General features: G+C 36.4%; 1 protein-coding gene across 1 annotated transcript in view; it reads left to right on the top strand.

Annotated features, from left to right (window-relative positions):
• Positions 1-20,887, top strand: part of LOC103778514 (low-density lipoprotein receptor-related protein 1B-like) — a gene marked incomplete at both ends in the record, with an annotated part of 37,407 nt that extends 16,520 nt beyond the window's left edge. The window contains 5 exons of the mRNA XM_008946104.1: positions 4,286-4,486; positions 14,104-14,301; positions 15,895-16,099; positions 19,740-19,904; positions 20,643-20,887. Coding sequence (XP_008944352.1) covers positions 4,286-4,486; positions 14,104-14,301; positions 15,895-16,099; positions 19,740-19,904; positions 20,643-20,887 — 1,014 coding nt within the window. The remainder of the gene's footprint in view (positions 1-4,285; positions 4,487-14,103; positions 14,302-15,894; positions 16,100-19,739; positions 19,905-20,642) is intronic.
• Positions 20,888-21,257: the final 370 nt, after the last annotated feature.

A 21,257-nucleotide genomic window follows, 5' to 3' on the forward strand; every position in this document is an offset into this window, starting at 1 on the left:
TATATTTCCCCTGTTTTCTGATATAAAATAGAAAATGGATGGGCTTTGAGATTATTTAAAGATGAAACTGTTGTGTATGATAGTACATCAAACCAAATACTTAAAGGTGGCATTTAATAGTACTTCACAGAACAGGTATTTTCTTCTGTTTTCCATCTTTGGCCCTAGAAGTAAATTGATTGAAATGATATAAAGTAATTAGCAAGGAGACTTCAAAGAATCAGAGCTAGCACTGGAAATTTGCACCACAATATTAGAAGATAAAGACATTCTTTGAGAATGTTTAAAATCAAATTTTACTAAGTATACTACATTAAAAAATGTGAAAATAATATGACAGTCTTTACATGGGGATATGTTGTGAAATAATGCTTAGATGGAACATTTTCTTACAGGACAGTCCAATTAAGGAAGAAATTAATGCATGTTGGCATTGTATTAATCTTCTTACAATTTCATTCAAAGCTTAATAAAATATTAGGGGTAAAATAACTTCCAAAGCTAAATTTTATTCGGGATATAATAAGCAGCAATATTGTTACCATTAGGCAACTCTAATTAAGAACAGGAAAGGAGAACCCATTCTAATGCCTGTGTTAAGTAAGGTAAATGTTGCAGTCTAGTTATGTAATCTCTGCCCAAAAGTATTTGAGAACATGTATGGATACAGTAAGATACTTTATCCAAATCTACAGTGTGAACAGAGGTAATTTTTAATACATGAAATGCTTTAATATGCTTTAGAAACGCTTGGCTGCTTGCTGCTCCTTGGACTTTAAAGTTACAGAAATCAAAACATCTGGATAAATAAATATGGAATTAGTTTCCTTTTGTGTTCTTGTGATTTCCAGGAAGATGTAGAGAGCAAGTGGCTGTTAAAAGAAATATCTTCAATAAGTAAAAAGGGATTATTCACTTTTCATAGAATGGTCTGTTTCCTGAAGTAGGCTGATAGAAACCCTGACAGAGGAAATACACTTTCCCCAAGTATCTTTTTCTTAGTGCTTAAGTGGGGAGAAGGTCTCAAACTGTGCTGCCTTATAGGCTTACCTGTGTTTGCAGTCGTGCACAAGGAGGGCGATATCAGTCAGCTTGCAGGGTGAAGGATGAAATGTGACTGCTCTGCCTGCCACATATAAATACAACAAAAAAAATTATTTTCATCAAACATTTGCTAAATTCAAGGGTATATGGCTTTGATTTAGAGGAAAATGCAATCATGCTTGTTGGTTGTGTGGAAGCATCAGTTTAGGAATCAGTCGTGACAGTTCCATCCTTTTTTTTTTTTTTCTTACACTGTTTTCCTTCCATCAGTCCTGAAAGGAGCAAAACTGCTGTACTGGAGGAGGCATGTTGGTCATGCACTGGAACAGAAAACAGCAAAAACAATTTTTTTCTTCAGCTGCTTTTCAGTTTAATGCCATATGGTGGGACAAATGCATAATAATGGGTCAATGAGAAATAGTTTCTGTCATGATCCTTTCAGGTTTCAGAATAAATGTCATTTTCTCTGTGGATTATTCTAAAGAAATAATACTGTCTGGCTTCCACATTTATGAGAATTCTTCATATGAAGAGAAATTGGCTAATTCTCCCCTTAGAGATTGCTGAGTGGTGGCATCTGGTTGCCTAATACAGAATATGATGGCTCTGGGCAGGAACATGTGTATGGGGGGAGGTGAAACAGCCAATACATTCTGAGGGAAAGGACAGTGAGAACAGTACTAGTGAGATGTTGCTGCCCATTTTTTCCCTTACTTCTTTTTTTGGTTTATAGCTGTAAATAGTGGCTGTAGGCTCTTTCCTGACTGTAGTTGTTGTTGGTTCTGGTTAATCTGTGACAGTGCCACAGGCGTCAGCGCCGTGTTACAATTGCAGCATTTGTCAGCCCTCAGCCAGACAGGGTTTCCTGCTTAGGGTGGTGGTGATCCCAGGGACTCATCATGCCCAGCCCCTTTTCTGATATGTGTCTGAAAACATCCAGCTGAGAATATTCTACAACTTACATGGATAACCTTTCAATAATTTGCCTCTAATAGTCGAACATTTTTTTCCTAATAAGTCATCTGAATCTTTGCTGGCAGCTTAGTCTTCATCTTTTCATTGGTATAAAAATCTTTTGAAATAGAAAGACCACTGTTTTATGTCTCTTTAAACACAGGTGTTTTGTTTATTTTTTTTTAAATAAACAATCACTTTTTTCTCCCCCCTCATATGTTTTCTATTTTCATTTTGTATTTTTAAACCTCTAGTGTTTTTGTTGGTCTCGCTGGACCTATCTGAGCTGTTCAGTTCTTGAGCTGCAGTATCCAAAGTCGGCCAAAATGCTGCAGCACACTTGATTTAACAGATTTCAGAGTGACATTCCTGACTTTTTCAAGAACATCAAATTTTTTTTGTGGTGATGCATGATGAAAAATATAGTAGGGTTTGCACAGCAGTATAAGATGAGATGCTATAGCTACCTGATTGAGACTGACTGCTGTTGGGCTGCATCTAGCCACTTATTTTCCCTCTTAAATTAGATTAGATTTCTTTTAAGTTAGACTAGACTAAATTAGATTAGACTAAGATCCAACTTCCTACTTCAAATTCTGATTCTGTCTTCCACAAATTATTACAGACATGTACTTCAACTCATTTTTAGATACTGCATAAATCCATGCTTTTTATTCCATTCCCTTGCTTTGCAGTTGGTAATACTGGACCAAGAGCAGAATCAGTGCAATCCCACTTAACAAGTCATCTAATTGCTCTAATGATTATAATCCAGTACTTGTGTGAAGACAAATACAAAAGAGCCATGAATATTTCAATTTAGTGAGCAGTAAATGTGAACTATCATGTGTATTTTTCATACTGCTTTTTATATTTCTTTCAAGAAGCAGTTAATTTTGTATCTAACTATTTTTACTGCTGGCCTGTGGGCTATTATTTTGTGCTGCTTTTGGTTTTTTTCACACATTAGTACTGTACTAGAGGGGGGAAAAAGATGGGGGAAGAAGTAAGAATTCATTGGACTGGAAAATAAGGAATTTATGTAGGAAATCAAGTTGAGGGGTGATCATCACAGTGATACTGTCAGAGAGCAACAGCAGGAGTATTGTCTGGATGGGGAGTGTAACAGGCTAGAGGCAGGTAACTGACAAGTACAGAAGAACAGAGAGAAGTTGTAGTGAGGAAGGCTGGAAAGGGTTTTCAAGACAGAAGATAAGGAAATTGATAGGGCTGCCCCACAGAATCTGTGAGGGCCAGGAGGGCAGGGTCACTGTCCCCTCACTGTGGAGAGAGAGGGCATGAGAGGAGTTATACAAGAGGAGAATATTTAATAAGAATGGGACACGTGGAGGAGTTTGAAAGGTGGGTGGAAACAGTATTGGTCATATGGTGGGTTTCCCAGTGTTGCTTCCACTTGTTCCCTGCCTCAGTCTTTTCTTGCTTTTAGATCTTTAGGGCTGCATGTGTTGTACAACTACATTAATAACCTTTTTGAACATAGTGATGGTTCAGAATGATGACATTTCTGACTGGAGCTGTGGATTCAGTTGACATGACAAATCTAAATAAAGAAACCACCTCAGCAAGTAAACTAGAAAATTCTATATGCTATTCCAATACTGGTCAAAATCTCTTTTTCCATCAAAAGACTTTCTTGTGTCTCTAAACATTGATGGTCAGCACAAAAGTGTGGGGGTTTTTTTCCTCCTTTTGAGGAGTGAAAGAAATTACCTCAACCCTTATTTGATAAAACTGAAATCATATAAGAAATTTTATCTTCTGTAGCTATTTCATCTGAAAGCTAATCATTTTTCTGACATAATCTGGGAATGTATTGTGTATACTTCCTAGAAAGAATTTTGTTTTTCCAAACCTCTGCTAAGAGAAAGTCAAATATTTAAACACTGTTCCTATGGAAGGGTATTGGAAGAGAAGATAAAGGAAGAGAGATGAAGAAAAGCAGAAAAAAAATTAAAACATTTTAGTGTAATGTGATGTATTTAACAAATTATTAGGATGTGTCCTGCCTGTATGCAAGTCTGTTCAGCATAGGAATAATTAGGATTGATGTTCTCTGGAAAACTAGACTGTCAACACTGATGTGGGTGATGCTTCAGAATATAAGTAAAAGTGGTTTTCTTTTGGTTAATCTAAAAGGAAAGTACAATTAATGGAAAAGCATTTTTTTCTTTTTTTTTTAAATACACCTGTGTAATGTTGCTGAAGGTTTTTCCCTCCAGTTTTGTTCCAGTCTGATTTGCTGTGTTTGTTGTCTCTTTTCCCCAAGGGAGATGCATTAGCAAGGCGTGGCTGTGTGATGGCGATATTGATTGTGAGGATCAGTCTGATGAGGATAATTGCGAGGGCTATTTGTGTGGACCACCAAAATACCCTTGTGCTAATGATACCTCCATCTGCCTACAGCCTGAGAAGCTCTGCAATGGGAGAAGAGATTGTCCTGATGGATCTGATGAAGGCGATCTTTGTGGTACTTTTTAGACACATTTTCCTGATTATTCTTGATATTGTCTGTCATAATACTTCCTGCTGAAAGCCCTTCTCATGTTAATCTTGCTGACATTTTATCACAGTAGCCTATGTGAGGATTTTTGCTTAATAATGCTGAGTTTGTGCTTGAAGTATTAGTTTTCTTAAAACAAGAGAAAACATAATTCCTTAGGTAAGTCTTTCATTTCCTGACCCTTCTTAATACTCCTTAGAGGTAAAAAAAGTAAAAGGCTTTGCTGTATATGAAAGGATTTCAGCTAATTTGCAATTCTCTCCAATTGCAAAAGCTTGACTTGATAGAATCTCATGAGAGCTGTGTAGGAGTTCATGAAGAAATGCATTGGGATGACTAGGAGGAGGTAACATCTCTCCCTGATGGTGATGTTGACAGGATTTTGTGGCACATCAGATGATGTAGCTTATGTCAGCAAAATTGTATGTGGTATTCAGTAAAAAAATGTACCAAAGTAATTTTATAAACCTGACAGAAGTATAACAGGTAAACTACTTGAATTATTATAAAATAGATGCAAAGGTAAAGTGAATGGATTTTAAAAAAACTGACAATAGTATAGCAGAAGTGTTGTACTATAGTGATGGTTTAGTGGTAAGCAGCAAAACATGGTTTGTAGGATAAACTTAAGTAATTTTATCATTTTTTTTATTATATCAACTTTATATTATATCAGCTATTTACCTCTCTGCACTGAATTCACTTTGCATAAAACGCTTTCCAGTCTGCAGCATTCTGTTTGAAAGCCTTTGGAGATGTTTGGGAGCATTTCACCTGCCAGGGTCTGTCTCTGCCAGGAGCCCTGCGCTGGGCTCAGTGCGGGTGCTTGGCACAGGAGGAAGAGTTCACTGCCTGGGCAGCATTTGCTGCAGGATATGGCAGAGATCTTCACACCACCCTGCTCTCCTGCCCTGTGCTAAAGGGGGGGATCTTAAATCAAGTGTTCCTCTGGAATAAATTAAGATTATGTTGTAGGTGAATCCCATGTTGTCTAGGCTCCAGGTGAAAGAAATGATAGCATAAAGTCACTTATATTATTTCGTTGCTGTCTCTGTGTTTGGACACTTATCTTCCTACTAGTAGTAGCCCACTACAACACCTATATCCTGTGGAGTACTATAGAGAGCCAAGCTTGGTTTGTCACAGTTGCTACAGCTCTTAGATGGTGTGGTTTTTGTCAACAAGTATTTCAGCAGTTGTTAATTATTTAGTTTTAGAACATACCTAAGCGTAAACTCAAGTTAAAAATATGGGATGTTTGATAACATATTTGCATATTAGACACATAATGGATCTTGATCCTTTTTTGTCATGATATAAAAAAAACAAACAGAGAACAAATTTGAAATCTGAATGAAGGACTTCTAGAAGAAGTATTGAGGTTTTTGGGTTTTGTTGGTTTTTATATGGGATGGAGATAACTCTTCTGTAGGAAACTGTTGTGTTTCTTACATATTATCACAAGTGACTTTCAGAGACTTGTTAGAATCAAGCAAAATAACTGAAAGACACAAATAGATCAAAAAATAAAAGTGAAGCCTAGTTTCCAGTGTAACAACAGACCAGTTTTGCCCTCCCATTGATTCCCTGGATATCAGTAGTACTGTGAGGTAGGGAGTAATTATATGCTTTTTTGCTCCAGAGATCACAGAATTTCTCACAGACACAATTATCATACTTTTAATTCAGATGCTTTAAAGGTTTCCAAAATCACCTTCAGTCCCTTTAGCATAGCTTTGCAAATCATCAATTACCTGCAGAATATAATAGGAGAGCACTGCCACAGAGAGTGCAGAAGTGTTTTTCTCTAGTAGCTGTTACTGGAAAAATGAGGAGAAAGAAATCCTGATTTTAAATCTTAACTGTACGTGTTTCTTTGATAACTACTTGTGATATAGGACTAAGTTGGAGCCTTCTCTCTGCAAGGTCAAGGGACTGGAGGCAAGGGAAGTATTTGGCAAAGTATCTTTATTTCTCATCAGCTGTTGATCACCACTGAAGGTAGTTGACCTGTAATGGTCTTTGGACTGACTCTGTATGGACACTTTAATTCTGAAGTAAATGCAATAATATGCATGAGGGTCTGTAAATATATATATACACACACTGTACATCTGCCATTGTAAAATCCTGAAAGATTACCATAAAGCTACCATGCTGAACATTTACAAATGAGATAATTTAAAAAATAAATTTAGAAAGCTGTTTAAGTTTTACAAAATTCAGTTTGTGCTTTTTAGGAACCTTTTATGTGTTTTAGTTGACCTGGTGACTTAAAGAATATGCAACATGACTGACAGTCCTTGTGGCCCTTACTGTTTTTTTTTAGTGGTTTTGTTTTGTTTGTTTGTTTTCCATCTTATTTCAGATGAATGTTCACTTAACAATGGTGGATGTAGCCATCAATGTTCTGTGGTTCCTGGAGGAAGAATTGTGTGCTCCTGCCCTGCAGGATTCAGCCTCAGTATAGACAACAAAACTTGTGAGATTATGGATTACTGTACCAAGCACCTTAAGTGTAGTCAAGTGTGTGAACAACATAAAAGTACTGTCAAGTGCTCGTGTTATGAAGGCTGGAAGCTTAGTAAGGATGGAGAAAATTGCATTAGCACAGGTAAGTTGAAATTTAGTGTATTTTCAATATTCCATATGTTAATAGCTGTTAAGTCTGGTGAAAGGTTATTTTTTTTTAACAAGAAATATAGGCTTGGATTACTCAAATGTGGGGCTGATAGCACTCCACATAACTCATTAAAGCTGTCTCTATTCTTGATGCAGGACAAAGGGGTGTTGCAATAGTAGTTTGTTATGTACAAGTCTTTCTAAGAATGTTAATACCAAATAATTTCTAGGTGTTTTGATGTTGTATACAGTTTTTTAAGTATATTTAATATGCAGGGGATATGTATGTGTGTGTATATCTGGAATATAAGTGATTTACTATGTATTTTGAGGAAATGGATCAACCTGTAATGTGGTGATATTGATCAGTATTACCTGAAGGTTCAGAAGTTTAATTTTGAACATTCATCCACGCACATATAGTCAATTATCTGCTGCCTGTTAATGTTCACAGTTTAAGCTATTTTTTCACCTGCAACATGGTGGTACTTGGTTTTTGAGATCAGTAAACCTGTTCACCTCCCTAATCAATGTTTTTCCCTCTTTGTTCTTTATTGATACATACTGAAGCATGAGTTAGAAGCTATGTTAGGAGTGTCTTCTTCAAGTGTAGTGTGAATAAGTGTGTGAAATACAAAAACCTATGTGCTGTATAAGCTGTCATCACATCTCTAACACCTTGTGTAGGTAGTTAAAAATAACATTGTTGTCTAGATTTTCAAAACTTTCAGTTTATGATTCTTTGATATTTTTATTCTTCATTATCTTTATTCTTTGATAGTGTCTTATCAATTCTGAGTAGAAAGGTCTTCTAAACGGTCTATCACTTACTTGGATATATCACAATTGAAGAGAAATCATGATTAAGATGTTCTTGATTTGTTCCAGATACTCAGAATTTCTTCAGATGATTCACAAGAAAAAAAAACCCTGGATCAGTGATATAGAAAAAAGTGCCCAGGTGTCCTTTTGCTAGTCACCTGAAATACTTTGCTAGTGAGCAGCCAACTTAATGGTCCATGTTTCAGAAAAGGCAAATTCTAATCTTTCTTCTTTGACAATGTTTGAGCTAATTTACACAACATTTTAGAACATCATTGTAGTAGTAACAAAGTCCATAATTTACTTATGGCCAAAATATCTCTTGGGTGTCATAAAAATAATGTTTCTCTTTGCAAAACAGTGAATCATGAAAATCTAGTTTTATATCATGGATGTTTGCTTAAAGAGCTTTGAGGAAATGCTCATGAACTGCACATCTCGCCTTTGAGCTATCTCTTAAATTCATTAAGACTGTGGTTTATGTTCATCAGGCTGGAATAACTGTTGTTACATTTTTCAGAATGATTTCCAAATGGAATCTTTGTCTCCATAATTATCTATCATATGTAAATAGGTACTACTGCAGTGTGAGGTGAAGAACGTGTGCTGTTCAGATGCTACTGAGCTATTCTGATAGTAGACTCTCAAATGATGCTTCACTGTCATGTTGCTGTGGTTCTGTATAGCTAAACTTTTTTTTTATTGCTGTTAATTCTTATTTTTGACACTGTTTTACTCTTATTCTCATTGACTTTTCATCAATCTAATTTGTTTTATTATGGACATTTCCAGTAATTCTAAAAGCTCAGTCTTGCTGGGTTACAGAAGTAAAAGGAATAAAAGGATTTAAGATATTGTTAGTAGCTGGAGCAAAGCTTGAAAAAAACTTAAGAGTTTAAGCAAACAGAAATGAACCAGTATTTGGAAGCTAGGGGAGAAAAAAACAAAGTGGAATATACTCATGTGCTGAAAAGAAAAAAAGTGGGACTATAGTTTCTCAGATTTTCTTAAGCCCATGAGATAATTCTGCTTAATGTTTACTGATGATGGTGAGAATCTGAAGTTGCAAATTGATTTTTACAAATTTTCTCAAAGCATGTAACAATAAATATATGATCTGAGATCAGTGATGTCAGCTGGTACAAAAAAAAGTTATACCGTTCTTGACAAACGTAAAGATGCTGTACTAAAGCCATTAAAGCTACAAAATTATTCTGTATTAAGTAAGTTAATAGTCACTAATAAAATTAGCCTCGTACAGCTGATTTCATTTGAAAGACATGATAAATATTCTGAAGGATAGATCCTTTGATACTTAATTTGTTGACTCTGTGAACAGCATTTTAGTAAAATGAACACAATTTTGGTCTCGTTTGTGAATCTGTAGGCCTTAAAAATTCCATGCCATTTAGGTCTCTGTGTGTGAGACATTAAATGGATGTAAAATAAAAGAAAAAACCTTTCATAAAATGCTATTACGAGTAGAGTTCAAAGTGATCTTGCAAGATAAACAGTCCTCCAAATGCCAAATTACTTCTTCAATAACAGTTGCTATAAAGTAAGTCTTACAGTAGCCACAGTGTTTTAAAATGCCTTAAACTGGGAGTAGCTGTGTACTATATTAGAGCAGTAACTAACACACCTTTTTCAAAATATTGTAAAAACATTTACTTGAGTGTCCATCAGATGTCTAATGGGAATATGAATGCTGAAAATGCAGTAATGTGATTGGGTTTGGGGTGTAGTTTTTTTGATGGCATATCAGTATTGAATAGTGTGTTTGTCAGAGGAATCTAATGAATTACCAGAGAAATGTCATTAGTTATGGAATAATAAGCATATAGAAATAAATTGCTCAAATTGAACAGTGCTTTTTAGTTTTTCTTTCAATGTCTTTCTCTTAGTTTCTGCTATTTTTCCTTGTTTCTGCTTATGTTCCCCTCATTCCTTGAAGGCTTTAAGTGTTATGTTTTTTTACTTCATAGTTTCTTCACTTCCCATGTCTCTTGTTTTCATCTAGTTTGCATTCTGCTCTTCTGACATGTACTGCTACATTGCTGACTTCCCAAAACCTAAATGTTTTGTTCGTGTTAAAATTTGTGTTTATTGAACTAAAAGCATGATACAGAGCTCCATTATTCAGATAGAAAGTTAATATAAATTATATATTTTTGTACTCTTCCCAATTTATTTTGGAACATGTTTTGAAGTTGTGCTGATATATTGCACTTGAACTCTTTTAGATGATAACAAACATGCAGAAAAAAAATATTCTAGAAAGATACTTAAATTTCATGTTTATGCTCAGCCTTTCAGAATTTAGTATAAGAGAAGATAGATGAACTCAGAAAAACTAAACTTTGTTTAGATTTAGTCAGAAAACGACTGTCAACCTTTTCTAAGCTGTGGAACTTTGTTCTATCACTACATATCTATTCGGAAAAGAGGATGGTGTGTCTATACGTTTGGTCTAGTTTAGCTAGATTAATCCAATTTTGTTATAATTTTAAGATTACTTTCAATACTAACATGTAGGGAGGGAAAAGAAAAAGAAAAAAGGATCATCTAATCCTCTCTGAGCAATGTCAAACTTTTAATGACCGTTTTTTCCTATCTCTTTATAAAGTTATTTTCCTTTGAGGTAAATTTCATAAAAGCACAGTGTAGGCTTCTTGCTGTGCTGCTGTTAGAGTAAACCTCAGTGAAACAATAAGCTTCAGTTAGCATTTTTCCCAAGAAAGAATTTTAACTTAAAACCACTGGAAAAGGTGAATGATGAAGCTTTATTCTTTCTATACAGTCTTTTTTCTGTGTATTGTTTAGTCGGTTTCCTTCTATCAGAATTTTCTTCTTACAGCTCTTAATATAGTTAATGATTTATGTTTGTATCATATTTTATACACTTACCTACATGGTAAATAAGCTCAGTGCAGCCATGAAAGAATGTACAGAAATATAAGATTTTTCACTAATAAATTGTAGATTTTTCAATTATTTTTCTGTAAGAGAAGCTTTAAAGAATAGAATCAATAACTATTACACTGAATTGAGTTAAGGTGATGTTTTATGAAAATAATCGTATCTAATTGGCAAGATAAAGAGTATTTGCTCTGAATTCCAGAAGAGGAGTCAAGTGGGAAAATAGCATCTCTATTTTATTTTTTTTTAATAAAAATTAAGTCAGTCTGAAAATTCTAATTCAGTATAATAAAGCTCACTTCATAGAGCTTTTATATTGAATGTGACTTTTTGAAATTTGTGTTGGAAATACTGAATTTTTATATTGAATGAGTAGGTTGGAAGGAAGATCAAAGGCTAATACTGCTGCAGTTTTTCTGCTTTCAAAGTCCTGCAAGACATTTTCAATAGTGAAGTCCCAAGTTTCCCAGGGGTGAGGTGTTTCAGTACCTCATTCTCCTTAAGATTTTTTCTTCTGTCCTGGTCTTTCTGAGTCTTCCTGCTCCAGTTTAAGACTTTAATCCTTGGCCTATTTGTTTTTTATATAGAAAACAAGTTTTTTTCCCATTTTCAATTCATTAGCTTTTTATATCTTTGGAGAATTTTCTGTGCTTCCACTCATCATCTTATTCCACTGGTTTTTAGGTAAAGCAACTTCAAATTGTTCATTCTTTCCTCTAGACCTCTTGCAACATTTGCTGATTTCCTCTTCTATTCCTCTGGTTGATTCACGTTCTTCTTTGAGCCATGCTCAGGACAGAGGGTGGTATTTTAGGCTGTCTTCACCAGAGCTTAGGAGAAGAGAGTAGCAGGGCTGTGTCATATTTATTGCAAGTGCAAACCTTGAGTTAGCCTTATTTACAGTGCCATGTCATTGTTGAACTAATTTTCTAGATTCTTTCCTACAGATGTGGTATCACATCAGTTGTATACTGAGTTTTATGCAACTTTTTATCGTTGAAATGTGGTACTTGCCACTCATAAAATAATAAGGGAGGGGGATTCGGCAGTAATAAGTAAAATTCTAGACTGCTCCAGTCATCCAGGCTACAGTGATTGGTGGCTACATTATGTAAAACAGAGCAGGGGCTGGACTCTGGCTCACCACTCACCAGCCAGGTGTTAAGTACTGTGATCTGTTTGGCTATATTTAAACAGCCTTATCAGAGAGGAACCTATGGTTCCTGTTCTGCTTTCTGAATTGTTTCCAGAGAAATTCTGCACTGTGATGCAGTGTCTCTTGATTGTCACAGTATCAATCATTCTTTTGTTTTATGCAGTATCACATCTGTGACTTGACTGTGTATCAGCCACAGTAACCAAGTATGTGAATTTATTTCCATTCATTGTTATGGGAAGGGTAAGAAAGATGGGGGGAAAGTAGCATATGACCTGCTCATTTAAACCAAAATGTCCAAATAAACCAAATGGTGCATCTTTGCCTACACCTTTTCTTATCCACTTCTCTTTGTTCATTTACATTCTTCAGTATTGTACCTTAAATCTGTCAAGATCCCTTTGAGCTCTAAACCTTTTTATCAATGTATTTGGAAATTTGCACTGTAGGTTATGTAGTGTAAGCTAGACTTCCTGTACTTTAAAAAAAAAAAAAACAAACCACCCAACGTAGCACAGATTTATTAGTCTGTGTTTGTTAGTTTTATTTTTTTCCATTGAGGTGTCAATTACTGAGAAAGATAAAAGAAGCTACTGGTGATATCAATCTTGTGTGTTCTTCTGAATTGGAGTTGCCTAAAAAATAGTATGTCAATAGCCTGTGGTCTCCTGCATAACAGGATCAGAAATTTGGAAGTGCCATTAAAGTGTTCCTCAGGTTCAGATGACTGGTAATTGTGAAATAGATACTAATGCCAGTGTTCCTCTTCTTCGTTCAATTATTTAACTACTGCAGAGCTTTGAAAAATTGGTTTTACAGAAAGTCATTCATTTCTTTAAGAAATAGGATCATTTGGAAAGCCCAAGTCAGATTATGAACAAGTAATTCAAGAGCAGAAACATAGGTCTGCTGAGGTGCTCGGTTAATTTAACGCATCCTAGAGAGTTTAATCTGTTTGTGAAGTGGTTATCAAGAAAAGAACATTAAATTAATCTTTTTGAAGAGAGGTTTCTAAGCATCTTTCTATTTGGTGATGATTTGTGCAACCTCTTCTTCCAATATCATAGAGGAACAATGCAATACTGCAATACTGCCTGTTGCCATCAACTGCCAATAATCTGTCTTGTGTATAAAATGGAGATTTAATTGTATGGGAAACAAAAACCCCAGCAGCATTTGTGTTTTGCTCTAGGACAAAGAACCAAGGATGGTGGAAATAGAGGGAAAAAACAAAACAAAACAACCACAAACCTGTGTTCCCACAGAAAAGGATTGGTGTGAAAAACCTTTTTTATTAAAGTAGATACACCATGTTGATTCAACCATTTATAGAATCCCATTTGTGTGTTTCTTTTTTTGTTAATACATCTCCTGGTTTGAAAAACATCTCCTAATCTAAAATAGGTAAAATCTATAAAGAGACAATTTTATACTGTGGTAGACCTATGCAGAGAGCATCCACAGATATTTATAGTTTGGTATGGCACAAATAATCTAGCAGTAATTGAATAACAAAGGAAGGAAAACTTTATTGATAGCTGCATTTGTGATGGGGTGTATCAATAAGTATGTAAAATGTTAATTTTCTTGCTTGTTACTTTGGGGTGTGAGTCTTTCTTTCTTAAGAACTTCTGTACAACACACAAGGTACATTATATATATATTAGTTAATTGTTTCGACTCACTGATGTTTGAAATGGTGTCTAATTTTTCTGGAACTTTTGAGAAAACAGTTTTTAATGTTGATAACGTGACTTTTTTAAGGTCTAATTATGGACTCCTTGTGGTAGAGCTACAAAACACAATTCAAGAGTTGTTTGATATTCCCAAATTTGATGTTTAATATTAATCTCTAGTTGTGATCAAAGGTAAGCCTAGAAGGGAGAAGTGACAAGTCTATGGGACTAAAAATGTCTTTGAGAGTTTCCTTATTAGAAGATGAACTGTTTTAATCATCTGTTTCTCCTGATGAAGTTTTCTGTTGTTCTTATACCACTTGTCATTTATATCAATATGTAACAGTATCTTTATTATTCTTTTGAAATGTGTAATCTTGTGCTTCCAGATCCATTTGAGGCTTTCATAATTTTTTCTATTCGACATGAGATCAGAAAAATTGATCTTCACAAACGTGACTACAGCCTCTTAGTTCCTGGTTTAAGAAATACCATAGCACTTGATTTTCATTTCAGTCAGAGTTTACTGTACTGGACAGATGTGGTAGAGGACAAAATTTACAGAGGCAAGCTCTCTGATACTGGAGGTATGAATCTAATCTTTCATTTCTTAACAGTAAGAACAACTGCGGTTACATGTAGGGTGTTAGACCTGATGAATTGTGACTGAGCTACTATTCACAGAAATTGAATTTATGATGGCATTCCACCTTTTAAAAGGTGTATGTCTGGATTGTATGTGATGTAGAGCTAGAAAAAGTGGTTTTGTTATAAAAGTTTCCTTTCATAATAGGCTATAGGAGGAAGAAAATGGCAAGTGCAAAGGACTCGTATTTCTTCCTGGTCCAATGAGTGCAATATTGATTTTTTTCATTCTTTGTAATTTACCTTCACCTTATTAAAAAAGTAGAAGAATTTATCAGTTGCCTGATAAATTATCTGCTCTCACTAAATGAAACATTTTACTTTGTATTTTTATAACATTCAGAAAGACTTGTTCTTTACCCTGGTGACATAATTATGGCCTGTAACTCAATATAACCTCAGGATACATACAAAAGTGTGTCTACAGAGTGTTCTTTGCTGAAGTGCATATTCAGGTGCATCCATTCCTGCATGAGCTAACAGGCATAACATGTTTAACCTTGCTTCTGTGAAAGTTGATGTATGCATTCATGTGCATGTCGTCCAACATGTTTGGGGTCTGTTTCCTGGGTTGGTTGGTTGTTTTTTTCTCTTCTCCTTAGTAGACAGCATTTGTGGGTGGTTTTACACCCACAGATCTAGACCAGGAAAGAAACACCCTACACTGCCAAGTATCTAAAGACAGCCCAAGAGTTGCTACTTTTCACTACCAGTTGTGGTGTTTGTTTTAAACCTGTAAGGCACTCTGTTGTCATCACACTCTATCATAATCACACTGTACCAGAATGCAGATGACTTCTGTGATGTACATCTGTGAAAATCACTGTGCCTTCTGGAAGTCCTGAGGGCTAACAGAGTGCTTCTGTAGTTGGCCTTTTGTGTGAAAAAAAATCGAGAGCCTCCAGAGGAAGTATTTGATAGTGAGGAGCTGATAGTAGACAGAGACAGTATGAATTGTGGCTGTGAATTTGAAGGAACAAAAGTAAGGCTGTTTATTGTAGAGCTTTTCAAAGTGGGTAGTCCAAACGGTTTTCCCTGTCATTTTTGTCTTCATCTCAAGCTTTCAGTTCTCTGTTTTTCTGAATGAGAAGGAACTGAAGTCGAGCTGCATGAGTTTTGTGTAATGTTTCTAGTCACTGGGAGGTGGAGCATGAGCATGTCCTTCATAGGTGCTGCAACAGAGGTTGCTGGTAATAGGGCACTTCTACGTGTCCTGTGCTAGTCTGCATGTGATCTCTGACATTTTCTGAAAGTTTCAGAGCTTCACTTACTAAAGCATCAGAGAACTAAGAATTTCTATTACTGTGAACTGAAGTTTATCTGTATACTGCCAACAGAGTACTTACTTACAGTAGTCTGTCGCCGTCGTAAAGGAGAAAAGTCACACAGAACAAAGTATTATCATCCATCAGACTAATCAAGAATTCACTCCAAGAGCACATGATAGACTATTGTGACCACATTCACTATATCAGACTCTATATTAGTTCTTTAAGACTCTCTTTTTCTTTTATTTTTCCTCCTTTTTTTTTAAGGTGTTAGTGCCATTGAGGTGGTGGTACAACATGGCCTGGCCACACCTGAAGGTCTTACTGTAGACTGGATTGCAGGAAACATATATTGGATCGACAGCAATTTGGACCAAATTGAAGTAGCAAAATTAGATGGCACTTTAAGAACAACGTTAATAGCAGGAGCTATGGAACATCCACGGGCTATTGCTTTGGATCCCAGATATGGGTAATTATGAAAAGGTTTAAATGTGAGATTCATCTTCTTTTTTTGTTGTGAGTTACAGTTTCTAACGTATCTTTAGCAGTTCTTCAAAGTATATTTTGAGTGAATACAATAATTCAGTATTAGTGTGCTTTGCCCCAGTGAAACAGGTTAAGAAAAGGTAAGTCAGGAGATACAGGGGTCTGTTTGTTGGCAAATTACTTCCCTTGCTATGTGAGTGTTTAATTTAATTTTTTGATGTGCATGATAATAAGTGGAGCCTTTGGTCTAATCTTCCTGTGTGGTTGATGGACAGACTTAGGTATTGCTACCATGATTCATCTCACTTGGAGACTGATGTGTTGTTTTTCTGTTGTTGGTTTGTTTGTTTGTTTGTTTTTTTCTTCCTGGGACTATAAGAATATAGCTTAGATGTTACTGGAAAACAAAGATGAGTGGAGTAATCCTACCTTTTGTGTTTGGTTCTTCTCTCTTAAACTTCTGTCAGTATTTTTTTCTACCTATTCATAAAGGATATTCAGTAAACTAAAATATTATTACCAGTAGATTCAGCCTACTACCATAAATAAATATTTTATGTAAAGCCTGTTGTAATTAAATATTTCTAATAAGTATCAGAATGTTTTCATAGTATAAACAAAATTCTAATTAAAACTGGCCAAAAATAGGTGTTTAAAAGAAGTATGCTTAAATCAAAATATTGCCTGATTTTGGTAACACACAAAACCAACAAAAACTGTTACTCAAAAAAGTGTAATTTTAGCAATCATCAAACATACAAGGGGTAAAAATAAAATAAGCAAAGTTTCTTTTTTATTTTGTTTTTAGGCTATTTTGGTCAACAATTAGCCTCTCTTTTTTTTTTTTGGCAGAGCAAAAATGAGCCATATATGCCATTCATATTAAAATTTAAATCAATAAAGGAAGTAAAACAGTTCATGGAACACTTAACTCCTTGTTGAGCCAGGTGTCAGTTCTGATTTTGTATTGAAATTCAGTCCATGACTAGAAAAAAAATCTATGATCCGTGGAGTTAGAGCACTCTTTTGAGGTTATATGAAATTGTGAACTTGGTACAGAAACCTCATACCCAGTATTGTATGTAGATGTCTTCTTAGAGATGCCAAGATGTAATGGTCAATAGCTACATCCTCTTCTCATAATAGTTCTTTTAGAGGTAAAATAAATAAATAAACCACCACCCACAAATACAATGTGGCCAAAAATAATATAGATTGCAATGAATTTGCAAAGCCATGATATTTAATTTTCTTTAGGAACCTGCTATGATCTATCACGGGTCTTTAATAAATATTTTGGAAAGACAGGTGTGGATATAAAAATAAAAGTAGATAAAGGTTCCAGATCCTGGGACCTAATTAAAGGTAAGAAGGTGACTAGGGACTCAGACCTCTTGATTCTGATGCTAGAACGCTTGTTTGAAGAGTGCATTGCTTATCTGTAGAGATCTTTAAGGAGGCATCCTGTTGGCAGAAGAACTGGCAAATAAGCTGTTCAAATTAAGTGCCTGGGGGGGGAAGGGGAAATAATCACCACACTTCCAGAAACTGAAGGCTTAACCTGCCCTTGCAAAAGCTAGAAGCAATTCTATGGCACGTTCTTTTAGAAGGGAGGAAAGAATAAAATCTTTGAACACAGATGGGAACAGTTTCTCAATCTGCTTCACAAACAAATATCAATAAACACCGATGATTCAAAGTAGATGGATGTGTTAGAACTGCACAAATCCTGAGTCCCATTGGAGGAGCAGAACTCCATCCCAGCCTTCAGTGAGGCTGAGCAGGTATTCTTAGTACACACACACAGAGATATGCATATAAATAAACGTGCATATGTAAACTCTCAGCACTGGGGCAAACAGCACAAATGGTCTGATCTTAACCTCTGTCCCTGTTAAGGATGAAGGTCTTTCAGTGGGAAACATGTCTGTATAATGTGGATTCCTCCAGAGTCTGGGTTTAGACAATCTACCCAGTGGCTGGCCCCAGAGAGGCTGTGAAGTCTCCTCCTCTGGAGATATTCAAAACTTGAACACGCTCACCAGTGAGTCTGGCATCACCCGGGCCAGCGACCGTCACCCTCATGCCCACCCTCACTCGCTCCTGTTGCTGGCACCCCAGATGTAGAGTCCCTGGGACCTGTTCTCTGGCTCCAGCTCCTAGCACACAGCCATCTATACACACATGGAGTGGAGACCCTCACCCAGGGAGAGGGAGATGGAATTTGGTACAAAGACTGCCTTTTGTATTTTACAGAGGCAATGAAGGGCCTGGAGCACAAGTCTCATGAGCAGTGGCTGAAGGGAAGTGGGGTTGTAGAGCCTGGAGAAAAGGAGGCTCAGGGGAGATGACCTTGCCCTTCACAACTCCCTGAAAGGCGACTCTAGTGGGGTGAGGGTCGGTCTCTTCTCCTGACTCAGTTGTGAGTTGTCCCAGGGAGGTTTAAGCTGGATCTGAGGAACAATTTCTTCCCTGAAAGGGTTGTCAGGGCCCGGCCCAGGCTGCCCAGGGTGGTGGTGGAGTCCCCACCCCTGGTGGGGTTTAAAAGGCATGTAAATGTGGTGCTGTGGGACATGATTTAGTGGTGGACTTGGTAATGATGGGTTAATGGTTAGAATCAATGATCTTGAAGGTCTTTTCCAACCTAAACAATTCTACAGTTCTGTGATTTTACACCCTTATCCCTTAGTATTTAAGTATAGTGTGTACTACTCTTCACAGGCACTAAATGAAGAGTCCTTATGAGGATGTATGTTCAGGACTGTTACCTGTCAAAACTGTGTTACAGTCTGACTTTCTGCAGTTTGCTCTTTACAACTAATTAAAATTTTTCAGGTCAAAGGTATTCTTTAACAAGTAAGAAAAAGTTTGTGTTGTTGAAAACTTAACAAGGTAAGAACAGTCAGTGTATTTTTGGCCTTTTGGTGTTGCTGCTTCTGTTACTCAATAAGAAACTTCCTTGGTTATACAGGTGAAAGCTCTCCTTTCGGGGAAAGAAATTTGAGATGGTACATAACCAAGAGAGTGAGCCTACCACACATCACATCTTTTCAGTCTTCTGAATTTTATACAGATTAGCTGAACTAATCTCAATAAAATTTGTTAGTGACATAGCAAAATCCAGGGGTCTTCATTGGCGCACTCTTAATAATAAATGGAAATCTCTAGTTTAGCCTGGCCTTTAATCCCTGCCTACCTAAATCACCTTTCTTCCCTGTCTTCCTTCCCCGTCCTCCTCATCTGTAGATTGCTTTCAAAGGCTCTCATTATAATTTTTCTTTAATGAGTTGGGTTTCTAATTATAGAAGGAAGACAAGACAAACTGTTAGTTCTATTAATGGACATGAAAAAGGGAACATTATTAAACTTCAAGTTTTTAAAAAACTTTTTGTTTCATAATTGCTCTAACACTAATAATTATTTTCTCCATGCTACACCATTACTTCAAGGAGTTTCTGTAGTTCCCTAAATTAATCTGTGTTTATTCCTTTAATTTTAAAAATGTGAATGGTCAAAATATTTTTGAGTATTGTCATTTTATATTGTCATTGATCATTTTAGATGATCCTTAATAATGTCACATTTTTCTTGTATCTCTTTTCTTTTGCTTTTGCTCTTACCAGAATTCTGTTTTGGACAGACTGGGATGCAAATTTTCCTCGCATTGAATCCGCTTCCATGAGCGGAGCAGAAAGAAAGATCATATATAAAGATATGGATACTGGAGCCTGGCCTAATGGCCTTACTGTAGATCACTTTGAAAAAAGAATAGTATGGACAGACGCCAGGTAAAGTGCTAACAATATTCTTATTACCTATTCATAAACTCTCATTCTTACATACAGAAGCGTGAGCTACATTGAGAGGGGAATGTAGTTATGTCCATGAAGTACATAAAGAGTCTTCTATGCAAATCTGCAGTGTGTACATTTCTTTAGTCTCATTACTGTTATACATCATTTCTTTGTGGTCTTCATGATCCACACCAGCAGACCACAATGGCCCTAAAAGGCTTCTTGGGCAGTTTCCCCCACACACTGTGCCTGTGGTCCCAGGAGCCCTTTTCAGCTCAGTCCTGGGGCTCAGCCCCTGCCTTGAGTGATGCCACTGGAGCACCTGCCTCCAGCCCAGCCGCAGCACTGCCTGGCAATGGGCCCTGTTGGCCCAGGTCCCAAACCACAGGGTGGATTCCTAGCCTGACCCTATCTTGTCACCACAATTTGTTTTGTTTTTTTGGACTCCTGGCTGAACCTAGCTATCGCTTCTGGGGTTTGCTCTGCTCACATCGCTCAGGGCAATGGGATATGGCCCTGGACAGAGAAGCCTCTGCCCTACCAGCTATCTGTAGTTCAATTGATTAAGTGAATTGCTATCTCTGAAGTTAATGATTGCACTGTAAACATTCTATTCGTTGGTCTTTTTAATATGTTAAGAGTAAGGTTTTTATACATTTTGCCCTAATGTCATAACGGTTGTGTGGTTTTATTTTATTGTTATGTAATCTTAAATTTGGGGTTATCTTGTAGATCGGATGCCATTTATTCTGCATTGTATGATGGAACCAGCATGATAGAGATTATACGGGGTCATGAATATCTTTCTCACCCTTTTGCTGTTTCTTTGTATGGGAGTGAAGTCTATTGGACAGACTGGCGGACCAATACACTTGCAAAAGCCAATAAATGGACTGGCCAAAATGTCAGTGTAATACAAAAAACAAGTGCTCAGCCATTTGATCTTCAGATATATCATCCAAGTCGTCAGCCACAAGGTAACTATTTATAGAATAATAATTATTAATGTGAGTGGGAGAAAAAATATTCTTTTCATACAGAAATATCTGTATATGTATTTGCCTTGAAGTGACTATTCTTAATTAAATGTAATATGCAGCACCATCATTCCCTGGCTGGTCATAGAGTCTTTTTTCAAGCCATAAGCTTCATGGGAAGCCGTGGCTGTCAGTATTGCCCACATGGACTCTTCTTCTTGATCTCTTACACATATATTGCAGAACCACATTTGTTTAAAAGGCCTCCAAGTTGCTTTTTTTTTAGCTGGAGTAACTAGTCTGACAAAAGTAAACATAACACTGTTAGCTGTCTTGCTTCTCTCCAGATGAAGATGAGCTGTTCAGTGAA

This window comes from Merops nubicus, unplaced genomic scaffold (assembly GCF_000691845.1).
Source record: "Merops nubicus isolate BGI_N331 unplaced genomic scaffold, ASM69184v1 scaffold23118, whole genome shotgun sequence".
In the NCBI taxonomy this organism is placed as follows: Eukaryota; Metazoa; Chordata; class Aves; order Coraciiformes; family Meropidae; genus Merops; species Merops nubicus.